Source organism: Grampus griseus (genome assembly GCF_964374135.1).
Source record: "Grampus griseus genome assembly, chromosome: 1".
Classification (NCBI taxonomy): Eukaryota; Metazoa; Chordata; class Mammalia; order Artiodactyla; family Delphinidae; genus Grampus; species Grampus griseus.
Window position 1 is genome coordinate 104,504,122 of NC_139017.1, and position 19,778 is coordinate 104,523,899.

The window sequence follows — 19,778 nt, forward strand, 5'->3', positions numbered from 1 at the left end:
GATGAAGTGGTCTGGGAGGGTCCTGAGGCATTACCCTCCCTGTAGGTGGCTCCCTGTAGGTGGACGTGTTAATCAACCTGGAAGCTCCCCAAACCCCATGCTACTGGGATTTTATGGAGGCTTCCTGAAGTAGACATGATCAATTAACCACTCCATTTCCACCCCGTGTCTGTTCGCTGGAGAATAGGGGGTGGGGCTGAAAATTCCAAACTTCTAACCATGGCTTGGTCTTTTTGGTGATCAGCCCACATCCAGGAGCCCACCCAGAGTCATTAGATCAAAAGATGCTCCTAGGGGCTTCCCTGGTGGCGCAGTGGTTGAGAGTCCGCCTGCCGATGCAGGGGACGCGGGTTCGTGCCCCGGGCCGGGAGGATCCCACATGCCTCGGAGCGGCTGGGCCCGTGAGCCATGACCACTGAGTCTGTGCGTCCGGAGCCTGTGCTCCACAACGGGAGAGGCCACAACAGTGAGAGGCCTGCGTACTGCAAAAAAACCCAAAAAAACAAAAAAAACAGATGCTCCTAGTGCTCTTATCACTTAAGAACTGACAAGAGATATAGGAGACCTGAGCCAGGGACCAGAGGCAGAGACAAATATATATCTTTTCTATTATCTCACAACATCCAATGAAGAAAAATAATCACATGGCAACTTAATGCAATGCCTGATTCTGGATTGGATCCTGGGTCAAAAGAATAAAGAACATTTTGGGGACATTTGGGGAAAGTTTGATTACAAATTGTATATTCATTATTGCTGTTTAACAAATCATTGCGAAATGTGGTGGCTTAAAAGAACAATAATCATTTAGTTTCCCACAGTTTCTTTGCTTAGGAATTTGGGAGTGGCTAGGTTGGGCAGATCTGGCTCAGGGTCTATTATGAGGTCGTACTGAGAGGTTGGCTGGGATTGCAGCCATCTGAGGGTTTAACTTGGGCTTCACGATTCACTTGCAAGGTGATTCACTCAAATGGCTGTTAAGTTAGTGCTGGCAAATTGGCTCCTCTTCATGTGGCTGCTTGGGTATCCCCACTACATGGCAGCTGACTTCCCCCAGAGTAAGTAATCCAAGAGACCAAGGTGGAAATTGTAATGCCCCTAGGCTTAGAAATCACAAACCGTCACCTCCATCCTGTTGTACTCGATTTGTTACAAGAACCAGCCCTGACTCGAAGTGGGAGGGAACTGCATAAAGGTGTTTATACCTTTATGAGGTGAAGATTGGGTGCCGTCTTGGAGGCTGGCTGGTACAGATTTTATTAATTTATATTAATTTAAATTTCCTGAATGTGATTCCTGCAATGTCCTTGTTCTTAAGAGAAATGTGCTAAGGTATTTAGGGTGAAATGTCGAAGTGTCAGCGATTCACTCTCAAATGGTTGAGCAAAAATAATCACAAACAAAAACAACTTAAAACACCATATGTATTTTTTATATTGTTAACACACATATATTATTATTATTATTATATATTATTAAACTGTTGGTAGCTAGAAATCAGCCACAGTGGGAGCATTTACACACCACAGAACATAGCAAATACTACAATCTAGGACTCCTCCTCCCCACATTGCCCAAGAGCCAGTTGTTAAACTTTTATCAGCACATTACTGTGTGTATGTGTATATATATACACACACACACATATTTACACAGCTACACATATATATATACGTATATTTATGCATATATACAGAGATAGAGACAAAGAGAGGGAGGAAGCAAATGAGGCAAACGTTAAAAATTGTGCAGCCTAGATGAAGAATACATGGGTATTCTTATAGTATTCTTGCAACTTTTCTACAGATATGAAATTTTTCCAAATAAAATGTTGGGGAAAAATTAAAATATAAGCAGGGAAAATATGTAGAGGTGTATCATAGATGAAAAAACACTGGTCATTAGTTGATTTAGTTAAGTTGGATGAGGTGCTTTTAGGGTTTATTATAGTATTCTTTCTACTTCGGCATATCCTTAAAGTTTTTCATAACAAAAAGTTAACAAACAAGCACACACAAAACAAATTAATATACAAAGGCAGTTAACCAGAAAGAAACATATTGCTGACATATGACAAATGTTAAGGACAAAAATGTTCATTGAAATTTCTTAATTATGCTCAGGTCAAGTGCTACCTGGCATACCTTAGAGACAAGATATATTCAAAGGACAAGTATTTGCAAGGATATCTGAACTTTCAATAACCATACTAGGGATAGGTTGCCTCTAATTTTATAAGGCCTGAACCTTAACACCTAATTCTATTTGATTTTCACTGAGAGTCAAACTGAACAAATAAACATCAGGAATTTGTACATAGTAGGCAATTGATACCTGTGCATTGAATGAATTAAGAGAAGAATGGTTCCCTGTCCTGCTCTCTTTTGGGATAGGTAACTCCGTAAACAAATACTAACACTCTTCTGGCCTAAGATAGAACAATGGAGAGCCCATTTGGAAGGATGTGTATTACAGCTCTTGAAGCAAACTCTCCTTCCCCTGGGGTATGGAGCAAGGAGCAAGGCCTGCTTTATCACAAGACTTGTATAGTCACACCACACTTGATTTAATGCTTTGCTGTTGCCATTCTGAAATTTTTAATCATTTTCTCTTTGAACTTGGATTTTACAAGTCACACTGATGGGACAAGGGAACATATGTGTGAGCAGAGGAGACAGGTATAATATAAGTGTCTACACTCTCTCTTGCTGTTCCATTTGCATAAATATTCTGGATGCCCCATGAGCACAGAAGTCCCAGAGATTCTGTGATGCCTGGGAGCTCAGCAAGACTCAAGGCAAGAACAAGGTAAGGGAGTTCTATCTACTGGAGGGGAGGGAGGGACAGGGCACTCACAGCCTTGAGAGGCCCTGCTTTGTGAACCAGAACTTGATTTGAATGCAGAAAGAAAGTAACGGTGTTCTAAATCAGGGGTCCCCAACCCCTGGTCCGTGAACTGGTCTGTGGCCTGTTAGGAACCGGGCCGCACAGCAGGAGGTGAGCAGTGGGCGAGCAAAGCTTCATCTGTATTTACAGCCGCTCCCCATCGCTCGCATTACCGCCTGAGCTCCGCCTCCTGTCAGCATTATGGTGAGTTGTATAATTATTTCATTATATATTACAATGTAATAATAATAGAAATAAAGTGCACAATAAATGTAATGCGCTTGAATCATCCTGAAACCATCCACCCTCCCTTCCCCCCAGCCCTGGTCCATGGAAAAATGGTCTTCCATGAAACCAGTCCCTGGTGCCAAAAAAGTTGGGGACTACTTCTCTAAATGTAATTTAAACACTGACTGAAGAACCCTAATAGATCCTTTCTTATTCATGTTACTTCCCTGAATTAGCCAACCACTAACACTGAAAATGATGACATAGAAGGAAAAGGCAAGATGGCAACCCACAGTTTCTTTTCCTTTCATGTGTTTGCTTACTCATCAATAAACCAAAGGTGGAGTGTTGGGAGAATGTGTGTGTATCAACACATGAAGTAAAAACAGTTGAGTTAGTTTTGTCCAGCGTTTCCACTGTTTTAGTAAGAACAAAATCTGTATACATGTTTGAGCTATGAAATACAGATTGTGTAATTTCACTGTTCTCCGTACACATTTAAAGCTTTCATTTTGCATCTAAAATGGACATTGCACAATATAAAGATGAGTGGTAAAATTTATACTAATAATCTAAAACTTTCATTTTTCTTCACTTAGGATGATACTAAATAGCGAATTAAAAACACCATGACAAGTTGAAAGAAAGAATGAGGCAGAAAGCATAAACCTTCCTATTTTAAAAATGACTTCTTTCACCTCTAACTTGCTTCTAGCTGCAGTCAGCAAGAGGCCTCTCCAGGGGCTTTTCTGAAAGGGGACAAGTCTTCCTTACCACCCCCAGAAGCATCACGACACATTTTTGAATGTACAGGGCTGTGTACTTGCTCCATCTGGTATCATTTCCCTGTGATGTTAAGATTTGCTTATTAACCAAACCTTCTCTGAGTGGAATAGCCACTCAGTGCTTGAGAGGAGATTGTTTTCTGCTCCCTACAGGCTCAAACCAAGGCTTATCCAGACCAGAGCAGCCTGGCAACCACGGGTTGGACATGCGGCTTTAAAGTTTAACTTCACACAAACAGTGCACGCAGTCCAGGGCAAGGTCCATAAAGATAGGTTCTGACACCCTTCCCTTTTAGTGTCTTGATGGCTTGGGATCATCGAGACCTTTAAGTTTTGGTTTCTGTGGGAGAAGTTTCAGAGAGATGGTGCAGCTCCTCTTGGCCCCATGGCCTGTAGCCAGTTGAGTAGCCAAAATTATCTACTCTACGGAGCTCTCCAAGCATGAAGCCCTGGGGAGGGAAATACAAGAGGCGGAAGGTACATTTCACATGGAAGGTGCCGTGATGGCTGGTGGAGAGCCCTGGGACATGATGTCAGAAGCTCTCTTCTTTTAACTGTGTGACCCTGAGCAAGGCTCTCCTCTGGTCTAGGTCTCAGTTCCCTCATCTTTAAAGTGGGAGAAATGACACTTATCCTGCCTGCTTCATGAGGTTGTTGTGAACAGTAATATGGGATGATTTTATAGGAAAAGGCTTCTTAACAGTAAAAACATGACCAGAGTTATAAAAGTATTAAAGGTGAAGGGTTCCAGAAAACAGCTTCAAATTAATGTTTTCGGTTACTTAACAAATACTTATTAAGCACCCGCCATTCTGGGTTCCATTCTAGGTGATGGAGGTACATCAGTGAACAAACACTTTCCGTGTAGAATTTGTAGTGTTTTATCCCAGGATAATAACTATCCAAGTTGCAATTTTAAATAGGATCATGTGGCAGATTCTTACAATTATGACCCCTGACAAATGATGCTGTCCCGGGTCCACATCCCCTTGCAATGGACTCTGCTGTTCCCGACTTTCTCATAGGGACCCCAAGCCCTGAGGAGCCTTGAAGCTTCCACTCTTGGCTTTTTTTTTTTTTTGTGGTACATGGGCCTCTCACTGTTGTGGCCTCTCCCGTTGCGGAGCACAGGCTCCGGACGCGCAGGCTCAGCGGCCATGGCTCCCGGGCCCAGCCGCTCCGCGGCATGTGGGATCTTCCCGGACCGGGGCACGAACCCGTGTCCCCTGCATCGGCAGGCGGACTCTCAATCACTGCGCCACCAGGGAAGCCCCACTCTTGGCTTTTTGAAACGTTCATGCTATTGTGTGAGGAAGCCTGGACTAGACTGTAAACGACTAAGATACACCACGAAGAGAGAAACCCTGCCTCAGCAGCACGGAGGCCCGGCCGTGGGGGTGAGGCAATGTACATGCTCTGGTCCCAGTCGAGCTGCCAGATGACTGCAGCTCAGGATGACCCTAGTGAACCCAGCTGGCCCACAGAATCGAGAGAAATAATAAATCAGTGTTTTTAAGAGGAGGCCAGAGAACACCTCTCTGAGAAGGTGATATGTAAATAAGAAGAGAAGAAGGAAGAAGCTGTTAGGGCCTGAATGTTTGTGTCCTCCCCAAATTCATACGTTGAAGCCCTAGCCCCCATGTGGCTGTATTAGAAGATGGGGCCTCTAAGGAAGTAACTGAGGTTAAATGAGGTCGTGAGGTTGCACTGAGGGAAGGCCATGTGAGGACATAGCAAGAAGATGGTTGTCTGCAAGCCAGGAAGAGAGTTCTCACCAGAAACCGAATTGGCTAGAACCTTGATGTGCATGCACATCTATCTTCCAGAACCGTGAGAAAATAAATGCCTGTTGTTTAAAGCGACCTAGTCTGTGGTATTTTGTTATGGCAGTCTGAGCTAAGATAGAAGCCATGCAGCTATCTGGGGGAGAGCACGGCTACAGAAGGAACAGCTGGTGCAAAGTCCCTGACGTGCAGGTCCTCTGGAGTGTTGATGCTGGAACACAGGAAATAGGGGCAGAATTGGAGGACACAAGATCAGAGAAGGAAGGCATGCAAATCAGTGGACCGTTTAGAAGTTTTGCCTTTTACTCTAGGTTAAATGGAAAGTCTGTGCAGTTTTCAGGGGTAGAGTGATATGTTTCCAAAGGACATGCATTTCTGTAATATTTGACTTTTATGTAATGATGAACAGGTTTCACTTTTGTAATCAGAAAAAAAGACATCAGAAGACTTAGAAGACTAAGTGGAAGACTAGAAGACTAACATAAGAATAAGCAACAAGTACAGGCTGTGTCCTTTAATGTCAACATACAGGTACAGAGGAAAGCGGGGAGGGAGAGAGAGGAATAAACGGGTAGCGGGCAGAGATTGCAGCTGATTAAAAGTACACGTCTTGCTCTGCCACTGCCCTTGGATTCTCTGAGGACCTGTCATGTTCTGTAACTGTCCTCCCACTGTTAATTGTACCCCTGTGGCATGGTGCCTGGCAAGAGATGGAGGCAAGGACAGAGGATGGGGCAAGAAGAGAAAACAAAGCCTGGAGTGAATTTTTCTTGAGAGGAATCAAGGACATCTGATTATCCCAGCACTTAGCATATTGCCCAGCTTATATGGGGTAGGAGCTAGATTATTTCTTGAAGAAATGAATGAACAGGCCTGAGCAGTCACCCTAAATTATTCTGTACCCCACTCTTCCCATTCCCGCCCTCCCTTCTTTGTTGGTACAACTGAATTCTAAAGGGGACCTTTAAAACAAAGAGCGGGTGTAGTGGAGGGTTGATCTTTGACACACTAAAACAGTATTTAAGTCCTATATACCTCATGACTGTTTCTAGTTTTAAAAATGTAATAAATTGAGCTGAACCTTCACGTGAGGTTGAGATCTCATGGGTTCTCAGATAACCCTTTACATCAAATCGTTTATATCTAAGTGTGGATTGGAACTGGCAGCGTTAAAAGTGCAGTGGAACTACCGAATAGAAAACAGATAGCTAGGGGGAAGCAGCCACACAGCACAGGGAGATCAGCTCGGTGCTTTGTGACCACCTAGAGGGGTGGGATAGGGAGGGTGGGAGGGAGATGCAAGAAGAAGGGGATATGGGGATATATGTATACATATAGCTGATTCCCTTTGTTATACAGCAGAAACTAACACAACAATGTAAAGCAATTATACTCCAATAAAGATGTTAAAAAATAAAATCTAAAAAATATAAAAGTGCAGTGGAAAGGTTGTATGAGTTCTGTTATCTTCCAAAAGCTCTATTAACTTTTTTTCTTCTTTGGTTGGCAAAGCAATAGACGAATAACCAAAGATGCTCAGTGCAAGCCTGGATGGCGAGTCCTTTTTAAATGAGTGTTCTGTTTAAAGTGTAAGTGTGCTTGGCTATAACCAGCAGATGCATTTCCTAAACATTGTGTATAACCCTCTTTTTTCTGAGTTCCAGAGGAGCTAACCCTGATGAACAGAAGGAAAGATTCTTTGTGTTTTTCGAGTGATCACCCCCTTAGCCATCAGGTACTAAAAATTGGGTATACGCATATATATTGAAATGAGTTCTTTAAAGGAAGCAATGACCAACTATTTGTGATCAGAGAGATGACTTTCACCCTCTTGAATATATTAGAAAAGGCTGAATACTTTCAGCCCCAGTCTTAGGTACAAGTTTTAAGTTAACCAAAAAGAAATACAAAATACTGATCAGCTCAGTGAAGGGTAGCAGAATATGCCGTCCCCAAATATGCCACTTTGGTCTAAGGATTATTTTGAGTTAAAGGAAGTTGAGAAGAAGCACGTACAAGAAAAGCTCTCTGCCCATCCCTATTTGCCTAAAAGCAAGACATACACCTGCAAAGATTTCCTGTCTCTCCTCTCTACCAGCAAAGACAGAAGTTAATCACTGGAGACAACTCTAGACCCTTACCAGCTCAGAGATGGCACCAGAAGATCTACACAACAAACTTGGCTAAAACTCGCCCTTATTTACCATTAGCTTCCCCATAGATTTGCCTTCCCACAATTTGCCACCCTTAGAAGCTCAAAGTCTTTTTCCTTTGTCTTGTCACCTCTCTAAAAATTTACTCTTCTTTTGTTAAAATGCTATATAAGCCCAGGTTCTAACCAGTCCTTTGAGTTACTCATCTCTGGGTGTATGCACGATGCACTTATTAATAAGCTTCTGTTTGATTTTTCTCTTGTTAATATCGTTTCTCAGTCTGATCTACAGGGCCCGGCCAATGAACCTAAGATAGGTAGAGGGAAAATAACTTTTTTTCCTTCCCTGTACCAGCAACCAATTCCATATTCCCTGTACAACTAAAATAGTCAACATGCCTTATGAGGACCCAATAATTTAGCCCAAGACAGAGTTCCTTGCGGCTGTTTTTTGGAAATCTGTCTTCAGGCGTTTGGCCAGATGGGTCACTGGGTATGACCCAAGTTTAGAGAACTACTTAGGAACATTCATAACCGACAAAAGAGGGTTCTTAATAATACGAAGTCTGGTTCCTCTGATTTGCTAAGCAAAACAAACAGATTAATAAATGTATGAAAAGCTGCTTGTGAGACGGTAAGTCCCCAGTGACCTGTCTTTGTTGGCTTTTGAAAGGAGGGAAAGGCACGATTAGTTCCTACTTGGGCAGTATCCATTTCCTGAGCTCTAGAATAATATTACATTAGAAAAGTTTTATTTTCCAGATTTTTTTTTTGCTTGTGGAAAGATATTCCAAATATTTTAGAAACATTATCAATGAAAACCACTAAACCATGTTAAGTACTCAACATGCTAGATGTTGTCTTAGGTGCTTCATGTGTGTTAACTCATTGATTCCACACAAAAAACTATGCTCTGAGGTAAATACTATCATTAACCCCATCTCACAGATAAGGAAGCAAAAGCACACCCACGTTAAGTAACTTGCCTGAGAGACGTTCCAGTAGGTTGAACCCTGGCCACCAGGCTGCAGCTTCTCCGTTCTGGTGACAAAGAGAAGGTACTTGAACTGTTGGCACGAAGCTCTGTTTATACACAGGAAATTAAGCCTGAGGCCAAGAAAATTAATTTCAATTCACACAATTATGAAATTTTAGCAACTAAGAACGCAGTATGAGCGTGGTTAACTTACTCCGTAAGCTTCCCCAAGGCAACCGCAACAGCTCTGATTCACTGCAGTTGAGCACGCGTGGTATTTACTATGTCTTTAGCTCTGGCTGGTGGAAGAACTGAGGCTATACTTAGAATGTGTCATTGGGCTAATTTTATTCTGTAAATAGTAGAATAACTTTTTACAATATTTTAAAACATCTCCACCTTTTCCCAGGCCCACAGACTTACTGGTCCAGCCGCAGACTTTCTTGGTCACCACTGACTCGAAATTTAGTCCTGGTGCATGACGAGATTCTTTTGCTTGTGTTGGTTGTCTGAGTTGTGTTAGCTCGTCAAAGCTCTACTCACTTTTTACACGGAGTCAAAGATATAAAACACACATAAGTGTTTTTCAAATGGCAGGTCATGTTTTGGTGAAAATTTCCTCTGCCAAGCTGAGCTCACTTTAGGTAAGATATTAGAACAAATTTAAATGGATAAGGAAGGCCAAAAAAAAAAAAAAATCAAAATACAAATTTGGTGGTGTGTGTGTGTGGATTCAGGGGTACCAGCAGTGGGGCGGGGGGGTGTTATTAGTTTCCTTAACTATCTTCACTTTTTCTTTCTTCTAATCAGTTTCTTCCACGTAAAACTGGGTTCTTTCTCTCCACGGACCACAAAAATCTGATTCTTGTCCTAGCCCAGATGGTGGAGTACAGTGACCATCAACAGAAGAAGAGATCCAGTAAACATAAAGGTCAGGATGATGCAGGCCCCAGGTGCCACCTGGGTAGGTAACAGCTTGAGAATCTGTGTCTGAAATGCCAGGCTGGAAAGTCACATCTGCCCAGAGGATCCGGCAACTGTTACCGTGTTTTTGTGCGCCCACCTCTCTGAACCTGCTGAATGTCACTCTCTACCGCATGTACTATGCATCACATAGCTGAGACAGAGCTTTCTCATTTCTGAGTAAATGACCATGAGTAAAGACGGTCATGCCTTGAACATTTAGTGATGGAAAATAATTCCATTACCTTGGGTGGACTGCCCTTTCACGACTGTCAGGCAGCCAAACAGAGGAAACAAGTCGTAACGCTAAGGGCAGACGCTGAGACACATCAAAAACTTTTCCCTAATACTAAAGAGTGGAGGAGAATCCTAGCTTGGGGGAGATTTATGTAACTGAATGTCAACACAGATTTCAAAACCTCTTTTGGAATTGCTGACAGATCTCCAGACATCTGCTGTGTAGTTTGGTGGAAGAACAGAGCTCTGGTTGTAGGCCTGCCTGAGTTTTGTGACTAGTTTCTGCTACTTATGAGGTGGAACCAGAGACAAGTTAGCCTCAGTTTCTTGATCTCTTAAATGGGGATAATGCCTTTCTCTAAGCAGTCTTGTGAGGATTAAATGAGATCATATATGCACATCGTCTGACTTAACAGTGTTCCTGTCACCTGCTAGCTAGGTGACCTTGGGAAGACGGCCTAACTTCACAGCTTCTTCATCTCTAACATGGGGACAATTCATACCTCCCAGGTCTGCTGTGACAAGTCAAGTCAGAGTAAGTCGTGTTCATCTAGCATTGAATCCAATCCACTTCCTAATGTCTTCTTCCACCTTCAGAAATGGAAACTTGAAACACATAATCTCCTAAAGAACAGCAGTTACTTAGAATTGGCATGAGGAAGGTGTAGGCCTGATTATGCCTCCGCTACTTCTTAGGCAGAGAAGAAAATGCCGTCTTCAACTTTTCCTGCCAACCGTGATGATAAATTAATAGCAAACCGTATTTAGGCACCGTTCATGTCTAGGGAACTCTAGGCACAGTGGTGACATAATCTTCACAACATCCTGAGGAAGAGGAGATGAGTGATTTAATCACCATCTTCAAGAAGACGGAGGGTTATCATCTGGCTGGTGACCAGATGTTTCCACCACAACCAAAGCCAGATAAAGAGCCAGCAGGCCCAAGTTGCAGGAAAGATCTGAGTTAAACCCTTCGAGATATGTCTTAAGGAGCTTTCTATTCAGGCAGTATTTCATTTCAAAGTACTGAATTACGTGGCTACAATTTATAGTTTTCCAGTGGCAAAGTGGAAAATGTCTTTCTTTATAGTGTCTACACAGTTTGGCCTTACACCTGGGTGATTCCTTTGGGCAGGTCTTCCCCTGAAACTACTCTAGCCAATTTTCAGGGTGGGCTACTTGGCAGTTCCCCAGGGACATTCGGAAAAGGCTCTGAGCAGGTTATCCCATGGCTGAGTGAGCTTCGAGCAGCTAACCCAGACCCAGCCTGAAGGTTAAAAAATGCAACGGGTTTGATTAGCTACCTGAGCTTGTGAAGGGTGTCCATGGGCTGAGCACGAGTGCCTATGTCATTAGAGTAGCTGTAGGACCTTCAAAACCTCAGACCCCTGGGAGGATGATATATAATTAATTATAATCATAAGCAGCAGACTATCACCCTTCTTTCCTGTGGTTGCTATGGTGAACAAACGGTATGGTTGCCAGCAAGAGAGACTGGGGGGCATGGAAGTTGGTATAAACCAGAAGCACCAGCAAAACCTCAACTCCTCCCCAACTAGGGTCCAGCAAGAGGCTGATGGGAGAGGCAGATTCCAACGGTGGTAGAAACATTGGTCACCGGCGCTATCCTCTTCCCAGCCCCTGATGATGGCCAGCTGACTCGTTCTCGATAGGTGTGTTATTTCGGATAACGCTTCTCAAATTTTTACACGCCTGTAAATCACCTGAATATCATCTTGTTAACGTACAGATTTTGATTCAATAGGTCTTTAGGTACTGCTGCATGTGTCAGAGCCCTCTATCCACAGAGGCTTAGACAAGACAGATTTTTTTCCTTCTTTATGTAGCCCTGCTCCTTGAAGTTGCAGGGCCCAGGCTTCTTCTGCCCTTTCGCTAGGCCACGCCGGGTTTGTTGTCCTGGTCTGTACAGTCTTCATTGCACTCGTTTCTATATCTGCAGTTTAACCAGCAGGCTTGGGGAAGGGAAGGGCATGCCCATCTCCTTAAGGGCCTGATCGAGAAACTGCACGTTCCTTGTTCCACTTTTTTGGCTAGAATTTAGTCACTTGGCCACATCTAGCTTCAAGTACGGTTGGGAAATATTTTATTTTATACACATTTTATTCTATGTTTGCAGGTGTCCACTGAAAATTCCATGATCACGGAAGGAGAGAATGCATATTAGGGAAGGCTAATAGTCTCCATCACAGTTGGGGATAAAACTAATGACAGCAGAATGTTACTGAGTACTTACTCTCTGCCAGGCACAGTCCCTTATATCATTCAATCTTCACAAAAAATGCCATTGGTAGGCATTATTATTATTCCCGTTTACAGATAAAGAAACTGAGGCTTAGAAAGGTTAAGTCGCTTGCTATGGTCGTACAGCTGAGGCCGAGGCAGGATTCGAATCCAGACACTCACTCCAGAGCCTGAAATCTTGGGAGCAAAGAAAGAGCTGATTATAGAGACAGCAAGCAGGACAGGGGCAGTTTCTAGCAAAGGTGTCCTGCAGCAGTGGGAGGGGGCTGGGTCATGAGTCAGAGATCCAAGTAAAAACATCTTACTCATTTCCACGAGCAAGTTGTGGCTTGGGGCAATTTGTACATTGTATTTCCAGAGGCAGAAGGATGAAGACAGCATAGCTATTCTTCTTTGGAGTTGTAAGACTTGTGAGTTAAGGGGCTTATTCCCCTGAGTGGCATGGGTATGACCGTCTCGAGGGCGTGTGGCCTGCTGGTCTTCTGCCCCGTCCCCTGCAGCAGACACCACTCTGAATAGCTGGTGCACTTGTCCCAGAAGAGCCACAGCTGGCCAGGGATAGATGGGGCCACTGCTCTGTGTCACAGTCACAAGTTAGAGGACATTTGAAAACTGTTTTCCAGGCTTTTTTTTTCCCCTTCTTTTCATGAAAGGGGCTTTTTGTTAATACTGCCTTTGTTTAGGGATGATAAAGGGACCATTTTATTGGAATGAATTACTGACTCAAGTGCTGCCAGAGGTCTTAGCGAGAGGATAGCCCTCTGGCTTCACTTCAGCAGGTGAATGGAAACAACCAATGGGCGTTGGTCTCAAGGGCATTTTGGAGTTTGCTCCATCAGCAACTTTGAGTATAGTTGCTGGCCGAAGTCGAGTCCAGGGGAGGCAGTCAGAGACAGTACTAGCAATAATATTAATAAAGTATAACACCTTTTCCTTTGCATATGAAAAATGTCAAACGATCAGGAGGACTGTTGTCCAGGACTTACAGAGAATGATCTCTTTCTACCCACTACTAAATTGCTAAATCTCCACTACTAAAATGGGGTCCCAGTAACAATCTCAGCTCATCTTTCTGAACCTCTGAAAAAGCCAATCCTCTCTGCAGAGCCAACTGAATGTTGGTGGAAAAAAAGTCAAACAGCTGAAAACAAGCCAGATTCTCTAAGACTCTGTGGAATTCACATAGACATGAAACATTTAAAGATACTTTAAAATAATTTTCTTCAAGTGGTGCTCCAGGGACTTTACAAAAAGATATGAAAATACTAGTAAGCCAAACTTGTACATTTTAACTTGTGTTTCCATGTCTAGAGCGTGCGGTGCCAACGTAAATTTGTGAAGACATATGGGTTGACGGTATATTTGGGCCCAAAATCTCATCTGCTGTTTTACTGAGACTCCAGGACCCAGTATATTTAAAGTCTGCTAGATGAATCAGCATTTCTTGGGAAGCCTCTTGTAAAATAAGGCTATTTGCAAACAGTGGCAAGGAATGCGGCATTTAAATCAACTGACCGTGAACTCTTCAGAGTTTAAGGAAATCATTAAGGGCTAATCAAATCAATAGAAGTTTGGGTAAGAGCAAAGATACCCCTTGATATTGTCTGAAGGCATGTTAATACCAATCAGCTAGCTCTAAGTGACTGCACCCCAAGTACTGATGAGGAAACAGGTGCCTAAGGGCAGCTGCCAGTGGTCAGGCTGTGGGAAGGTCAGACTGGCTCCTACAGGCGTCTCCTCTGACAAGCAAGGTGAGTTGTGGGTAGGCTGCCACTTGTGCCCTTCAAAAACAACAGGCACTTGTCTTAAGAGAGGAAGGCAAGTTTCCCAGTCCATAAAGCAAGGATCGTAAGGTAAGGTCAGGCCGTTTATCTTACAAGCAAGACAGCGTGGCATCCTTCTAAAGACACTGTACCAATTTCTGCTGGTGGCATTACTACGCAGGGAGAACAGTGCCCTATGTGGCTGATGGTAAGGAAATGTCCGGGAGTGTTTACAGGCAGAGTTTCTAAGTGCAAAGCTTCCCCGAAGCTCCTCTTTAACCAAATGTGCCCCCTCCCAGCTGTTATTCATGCACAGGTTCTGTACACCTTCTGTATTACAACTGTAATCAATCATTTGTATTATTTGCCTAATTGACATGATCTCCCACACTTTGTTATAAACCTCCATGCAGCCAGGGGCTGTGACTTATTCCAACAGTTAATCCCCAGTTCCTTGAACTTGCAAGGCACAAAGTAGGTACATAATCAGTATCAGCGAATAAATCAGTGAATGCTGAGAGAAATGGAAGATGTGTACCTGGGAGAGAATGTGCTTACACCAAAAATCCGCCTCTGTCCTCCGATTTTCTAAACTTGGGCTTCTATAAGCTAGTCTTCTACCTCAAGTCTTTTAGGAGGAGAGGGAGTGGCCAGGATGCTGGGCTGGGGTCAGCTGCTAACTCAGCCACAGTGGCTGCAGCCTTTCCTATTAGCGATACTACTTCTCGAGGTATTTAGAAGCTCTATGGCAAAGATCACCACCGCTTCCAACAGGCCAGCAGCCCGAGATCAATCTTGGGGAGGAAAAGCAAGAATGTTGAGTCCATCTTTTCACATTCTCTGCAAAATCCTTCAAGCCACGCTAAGGCGTGACAAGAGACTATCCACTGTTTCACTAAATGAGTCCAGTCTTATATGCAGAGGACACTACTTTGTTACCCAGAGTGCTAGACAGTTCTCTTCTCTTGAAACAACACTCCTGTAGAATGGCCTATGAAATACCTGTCAACCAATACCCACACAGGTGGCATGGAATATTTTGATTTTCTGAGATGCGTTTAGCCACTTTGTAAGTTAGATAAAGAAGGAAAAACTATCATCCAAAAAGTATATTCTGCCAGCATTTCCCCGGACATGACCCCTCCTAGCTGCAGAGTAACACAGGAAGCACAGCCTGTCACTAAAATGAATAGAGATGTAGTCAGTTTTCCAACTCAATGAACTACAAATCTTATTTTTTCCCCCGCAACAGTGGAAAGGGCAAGTAATTTAATGATACTTGCTCTGAATTTGTGTTATCTTCCAAATGGTGATATACTGGAAGGATGTTAGTCATCAAGCCATTACATTTTTATTTTGCCTGTAATTAAATTTATTTAAAAATAATATTTTCTATTTATTGGCAGCTCTATAGTAGTGATAGAAAAATGTATCATATAACCAGAACTCCAGACTATGGAAAGACAGCTATGAGTAAGGAGAGCATTCTTTTATTTTTTCTTGTTATTTATTCTTAGAAAACAAACAAACAAACAAACAAAACTCCCTCGACGACCTACACACTTTTACTGCATTCCAGGCCTTTCAGAGCGTAAAATCTATAAAATGGGATTCTCAGAAGCGGTAGCACCAGTTAAATATTATAAGAAGTGCTTATTTGAGGTGCTTGAAATTAAAACAAAAACGAAATCAGTATTTCAGCGAATCTAAATTTACAAGAGTGGACCTGATGCGCCTTCAGAGGTCTGAGCTAAAGGACTATTGCACCAGTTAAGCAAAGTAAATCAAGACACCTCAAAAAAAGGTGGTATAGTAAGAAAATGTCAATTTAATCATTTACTTTAGCAGGCAAGCAATTTGTAAACATTCAGTAGCGGCAGCATCCAAGTTACAAACAATTTAAAAAGAAACCAAGATTAGTGATTATAATTTTTCCTTCCCTTTCCCCAAAAGAAAAAAGATTTGGAAGTGAATGACTTAACACACTACAAACGTTGAACATTCAGTTATGTCTTCTATCAGCCTTCTATGCATCCTCTCTCTTGTATTTTTAAAGGTGTATCTACTCCTAAAATGCATTATCTTGCAATAACTGGTACAGGAGCGCTTGCAATCTAGGAAGTTGTTCCTGCACACGGATGTGCACATCTGATCTCAGTTTAAATCCCATTTGCAAAGGGAATATTTATGTCTTGATTCAATGCTTCTTTGACTTCGAGTGGCAGGGTGTCAAAAAGGTGATCTTCCACAACAAGCCCGCTTTTCTTGAGCAGGCGACACTGGCCCAGCTGGGCTGGCAGGCGGTCCAAGCAGTTCCCTTTCAGCTCCAGCTGGGTGAGCTGGGAGAGCTGACCGATCTTCTCTGGGAGGGAAGTGATGCAGTTCTGCCCCAGATTCAAAGTCCTCAACTTAATGCATTTAAACAACTGTTTTGGTAGAACGTCCACTTTGTTCCCCGTGATATGCAAATGCTGCAGGTTCTGAAGTAATCCTATTTCTATTGGGATCATGGAAATGTTGTTGTAGCTTACATCTAAGCATCTGAGTTTCTGTAAACTAAACACTGCCACAGGTAGGGATTCGAGCTTGTTGTTAGAGAAATAAAGTGACTCCAGGTTTTTGACGTGGGTGATGGAGGGTGGAATGGTAACGATTTTATTATGCCACAATTTTAAACAAGTCAGTCGTTTTAAATGCTGGAAACTGATGATTTCTTCAATTGTGCGTATGTTATTTGACTTTAAATCTAGTTCCTGCAAATTAGAGAGGCTGAAAATAGCATGTGGAATTCTCTCTAGCTCACAGTTCTGGAGTTCGAGCTCGGCGACATTCATCATCTTCTTAAGGCTGTTCAGTACCAAGAGTTTAGTGCCGTCATTATGAACGACTAACCTGGTGAGATGTGGAGCCACATCTGTAATGTTGGAGGGGACTTTGGTCAGATTGCTCTTCACGTGGAGAATCTTAAGGTGCCGCAACTCTCGGAGAGATTCAAGTCCTATCATCTTATTGTTTTCAGAGTTCAAGTTGCCTATCAAGTACAGCTCGCGAAGGTTTTTGAGCAGATACACCCAGGCGGGAATTTCTGCCACGTCGGTGAACTTCACGTGAAGGCATCTCAAGTGATCACGGAGAAAGCTAAAAGCAGTCTGTTCCACTTTTGCAGGGCAGTGGCAGAGGTGAAGCTCTTGGAGATTAGTCATCTGAGAAATCTTAGCAGGAATTTTAGCTTCTGGAATCAGCTCGAGTTTTAGCACATCCAGGTCTGTGAGGTCGAAGACAGCATCGGGCACACCTGAGAGCATAAACAGATGGAGCTCCTGCTTGTCCTGGGCGTTGCGTGACACGTGCTGCCTCAGTTTCTCAAATGTCCACTCGTGGTTCAAACTGATTTCCCTCAGTTTATTTTCACTGACTTCTGACAAGAACACCCCGAAACGCTTGGAGTACAGCTGGTCATACTGGTCTACCATGTGTAGAAGGAACGCAAAATCATTTTTGACATCTGGAATGTCACTGAAACTGCTCTCTTCTCTGACTTTTTCAAAAGAATATTCCTTCAAAGGTATCCTGAATAACCAGAAGAGAGTGTAGAGGCAGATAAAACCATAAACGCAAATAATGGATATGTAACTGATGAGCAGTTTTTTCAGCATGTATGCCATGTTGTGGGTGCACTCAAACACCTCGTAACCCGTCAGGTGCTCGACTTTGGGCTTGCAGACGTGTTCAAAGCTGATCGCATTGACGAAGTTTGCAGTGTAGCAGAGGATAAAGATGAACTTGGCTGTTTTGATAACTGTTTGGACCACGTAGAGTTTATAGATCAAGTCACTGTCTTCCACGTGAGCACGGAACTTCCTCACTTTCTCAAACAGGGCTTTGGCCTGTTCCCCGTCCTTTTTGTCCAGGATGGTCATGCTGGGGACTTCAATCACGGGCTTTTCAGCTGAGAATTTGAGGCCAGTTTTGCTGATCATTGGGGTGCTGGCGCTGGGGCTCCCTTCATCACTGCTGGTAGATACGTGCTTTGGTAGAGTCTGGGCACCTGTTATTCTCTGCTTGTTTTCCTCCGAGTCTTCGCATGCTGTCTCAGACAACGCTTTAGTAGTCCAAGGAGATTCAAAGCACTTTCCTAATATTGAAACGAAATGTTCTACTTTTGAGCATGTTTTGGGATATTTGAACCAAAAGTTGCTACTGACCATGAGAATAATAGTATGTATAAGAGCAAGGTACGGAAAGTACTTAGAATACCACGGAAGGGCCAGGTGGTAACACATCTGATTAATAAATACATATTGCTGAAAATCCAAGTTTGTTTTTCGGCCTGTTGGGTCTTTCTTTGCCTCCTGATTTGGAACCGTGGAATCTGTGTGAGGATATGTGGCTCTGAGAGGTATGTCAGGTGTCACGGCAGATGCGCCAAAGGAAATCTCATTCGTCATCCGCCCATCTTGGTCTTGGTCTGTGGCTGACTCCATCTTCGGGATGTTGGTGGTAACGTCGGCACTTCCTGGTGGTGTGTGTGCCTTTGAATTTACAGGAGATGGCAATACTGGCAAGCAGACCACCTGATCTTTGGTAAGTTGCATGGTTCCTGCAAAGATGGCTACCATCAACATAACGACAGCCAGGTAATCCATAAACACGTCCCACCATGGTTTCAGGATTCGGTAAGTTGGTTGAATGTCATTAAGTGAAGCAACTTCCGCAAGGGTAAACATTCCTAGAAAACAGGTGAACAAAAGACATTATGACACAGATGCAAGTGAAAACATTAAATGAGAAAATGCTTTCTTTTTCTAGTTTCTTCTTCCAGTTTCTCCAACCAGCCATTCTCCCTTGCGTCGTGCTCCTCCTATGCATCGTTTCCTCTACCTGGAATACTTCCTCCTCATTCCTTCATGAGGCTATCAGGTTTCTGCTGCCTTTCCCAGGAAGCCCTCCCTGATCCCTAGTCTGGGTGAGGTGCTTCTCTGATGTGCTCCCACAGGACTCTGTACCTCTATCCATCACAGTCCTCATCACACTGGCAGAACCAACTGTTTACCTGTCTGATCCCCCATAAGATTATAAGTTCCACGGGGACAGGGATCATGTCCATTTTCCTTACTGCTATACAGTCAATGCCTGAAACACAGCTGACGCTCAACCAATGAAACACTGTACAGGTTCTTGATCATCACCTTTATCACCATCATCAACATCCAAATTCCTCAAGAACATTTATTCACGGTCTATATATTGTATTGGGCAGAAGAGCATTTTATTAAACTTAATTGCCACCACCAGCAACCTGGACCCAAGCAAGAATAAAAACTCGGGGGCTTCCCTGGTGGTGCAGTGGTTGAGAGTCCGCCTGCCGATGCAGGGGACACGGGTTCGTGCCCCGGTCCGGGAAGATCCCACATGCCGCGGAGCGGCTGCGCCCGTGAGCCATGGCCGCTGAGCCTGCGCGTCCGGAGCCTGTGCTCCGCAATGGGAGAGGCCACAACAGCGAGAGGCCCGCGTACCGCAAAAAAAAAAAAAAAAAAAAAAAAAAAGAATAAAAACTCGAAGCCAGTCCTCAACATAAAAAGTTAAAGGACCACACAGCAAAGAAACTGGGATTCTTGTAACCGGGGACATTCTGCAGCTGTCATAGTGTCAATGGTAGTTTTCAAGCACATTGTACTTGGGACAGGTTTTGATTCCAGGAGAGAGAAGAAGAGGCTGATTACTTTCCTAGAGGAGGAAGAA

The 19,778-nt window shown here is 43.4% G+C and overlaps 1 protein-coding gene across 4 annotated transcripts in view; it reads right to left on the bottom strand.

Annotated features, from left to right (window-relative positions):
- Positions 1-15,844: 15,844 nt before the first annotated feature.
- The window catches only part of LRRC8D (leucine rich repeat containing 8 VRAC subunit D), a 113,534-nt gene continuing 109,600 nt past the window's right edge, over positions 15,845-19,778 (bottom strand). For all 4 annotated transcript variants that reach the window (XM_082659573.1, XM_082659576.1, XM_082659575.1 and 1 more), the window contains exon 2: positions 15,845-18,765. In XM_082659573.1, coding sequence (XP_082515699.1) covers positions 16,196-18,763 — 2,568 coding nt within the window. In that variant the 5' untranslated portion in view covers positions 18,764-18,765 and the 3' untranslated portion in view covers positions 15,845-16,195. The remainder of the gene's footprint in view (positions 18,766-19,778) is intronic.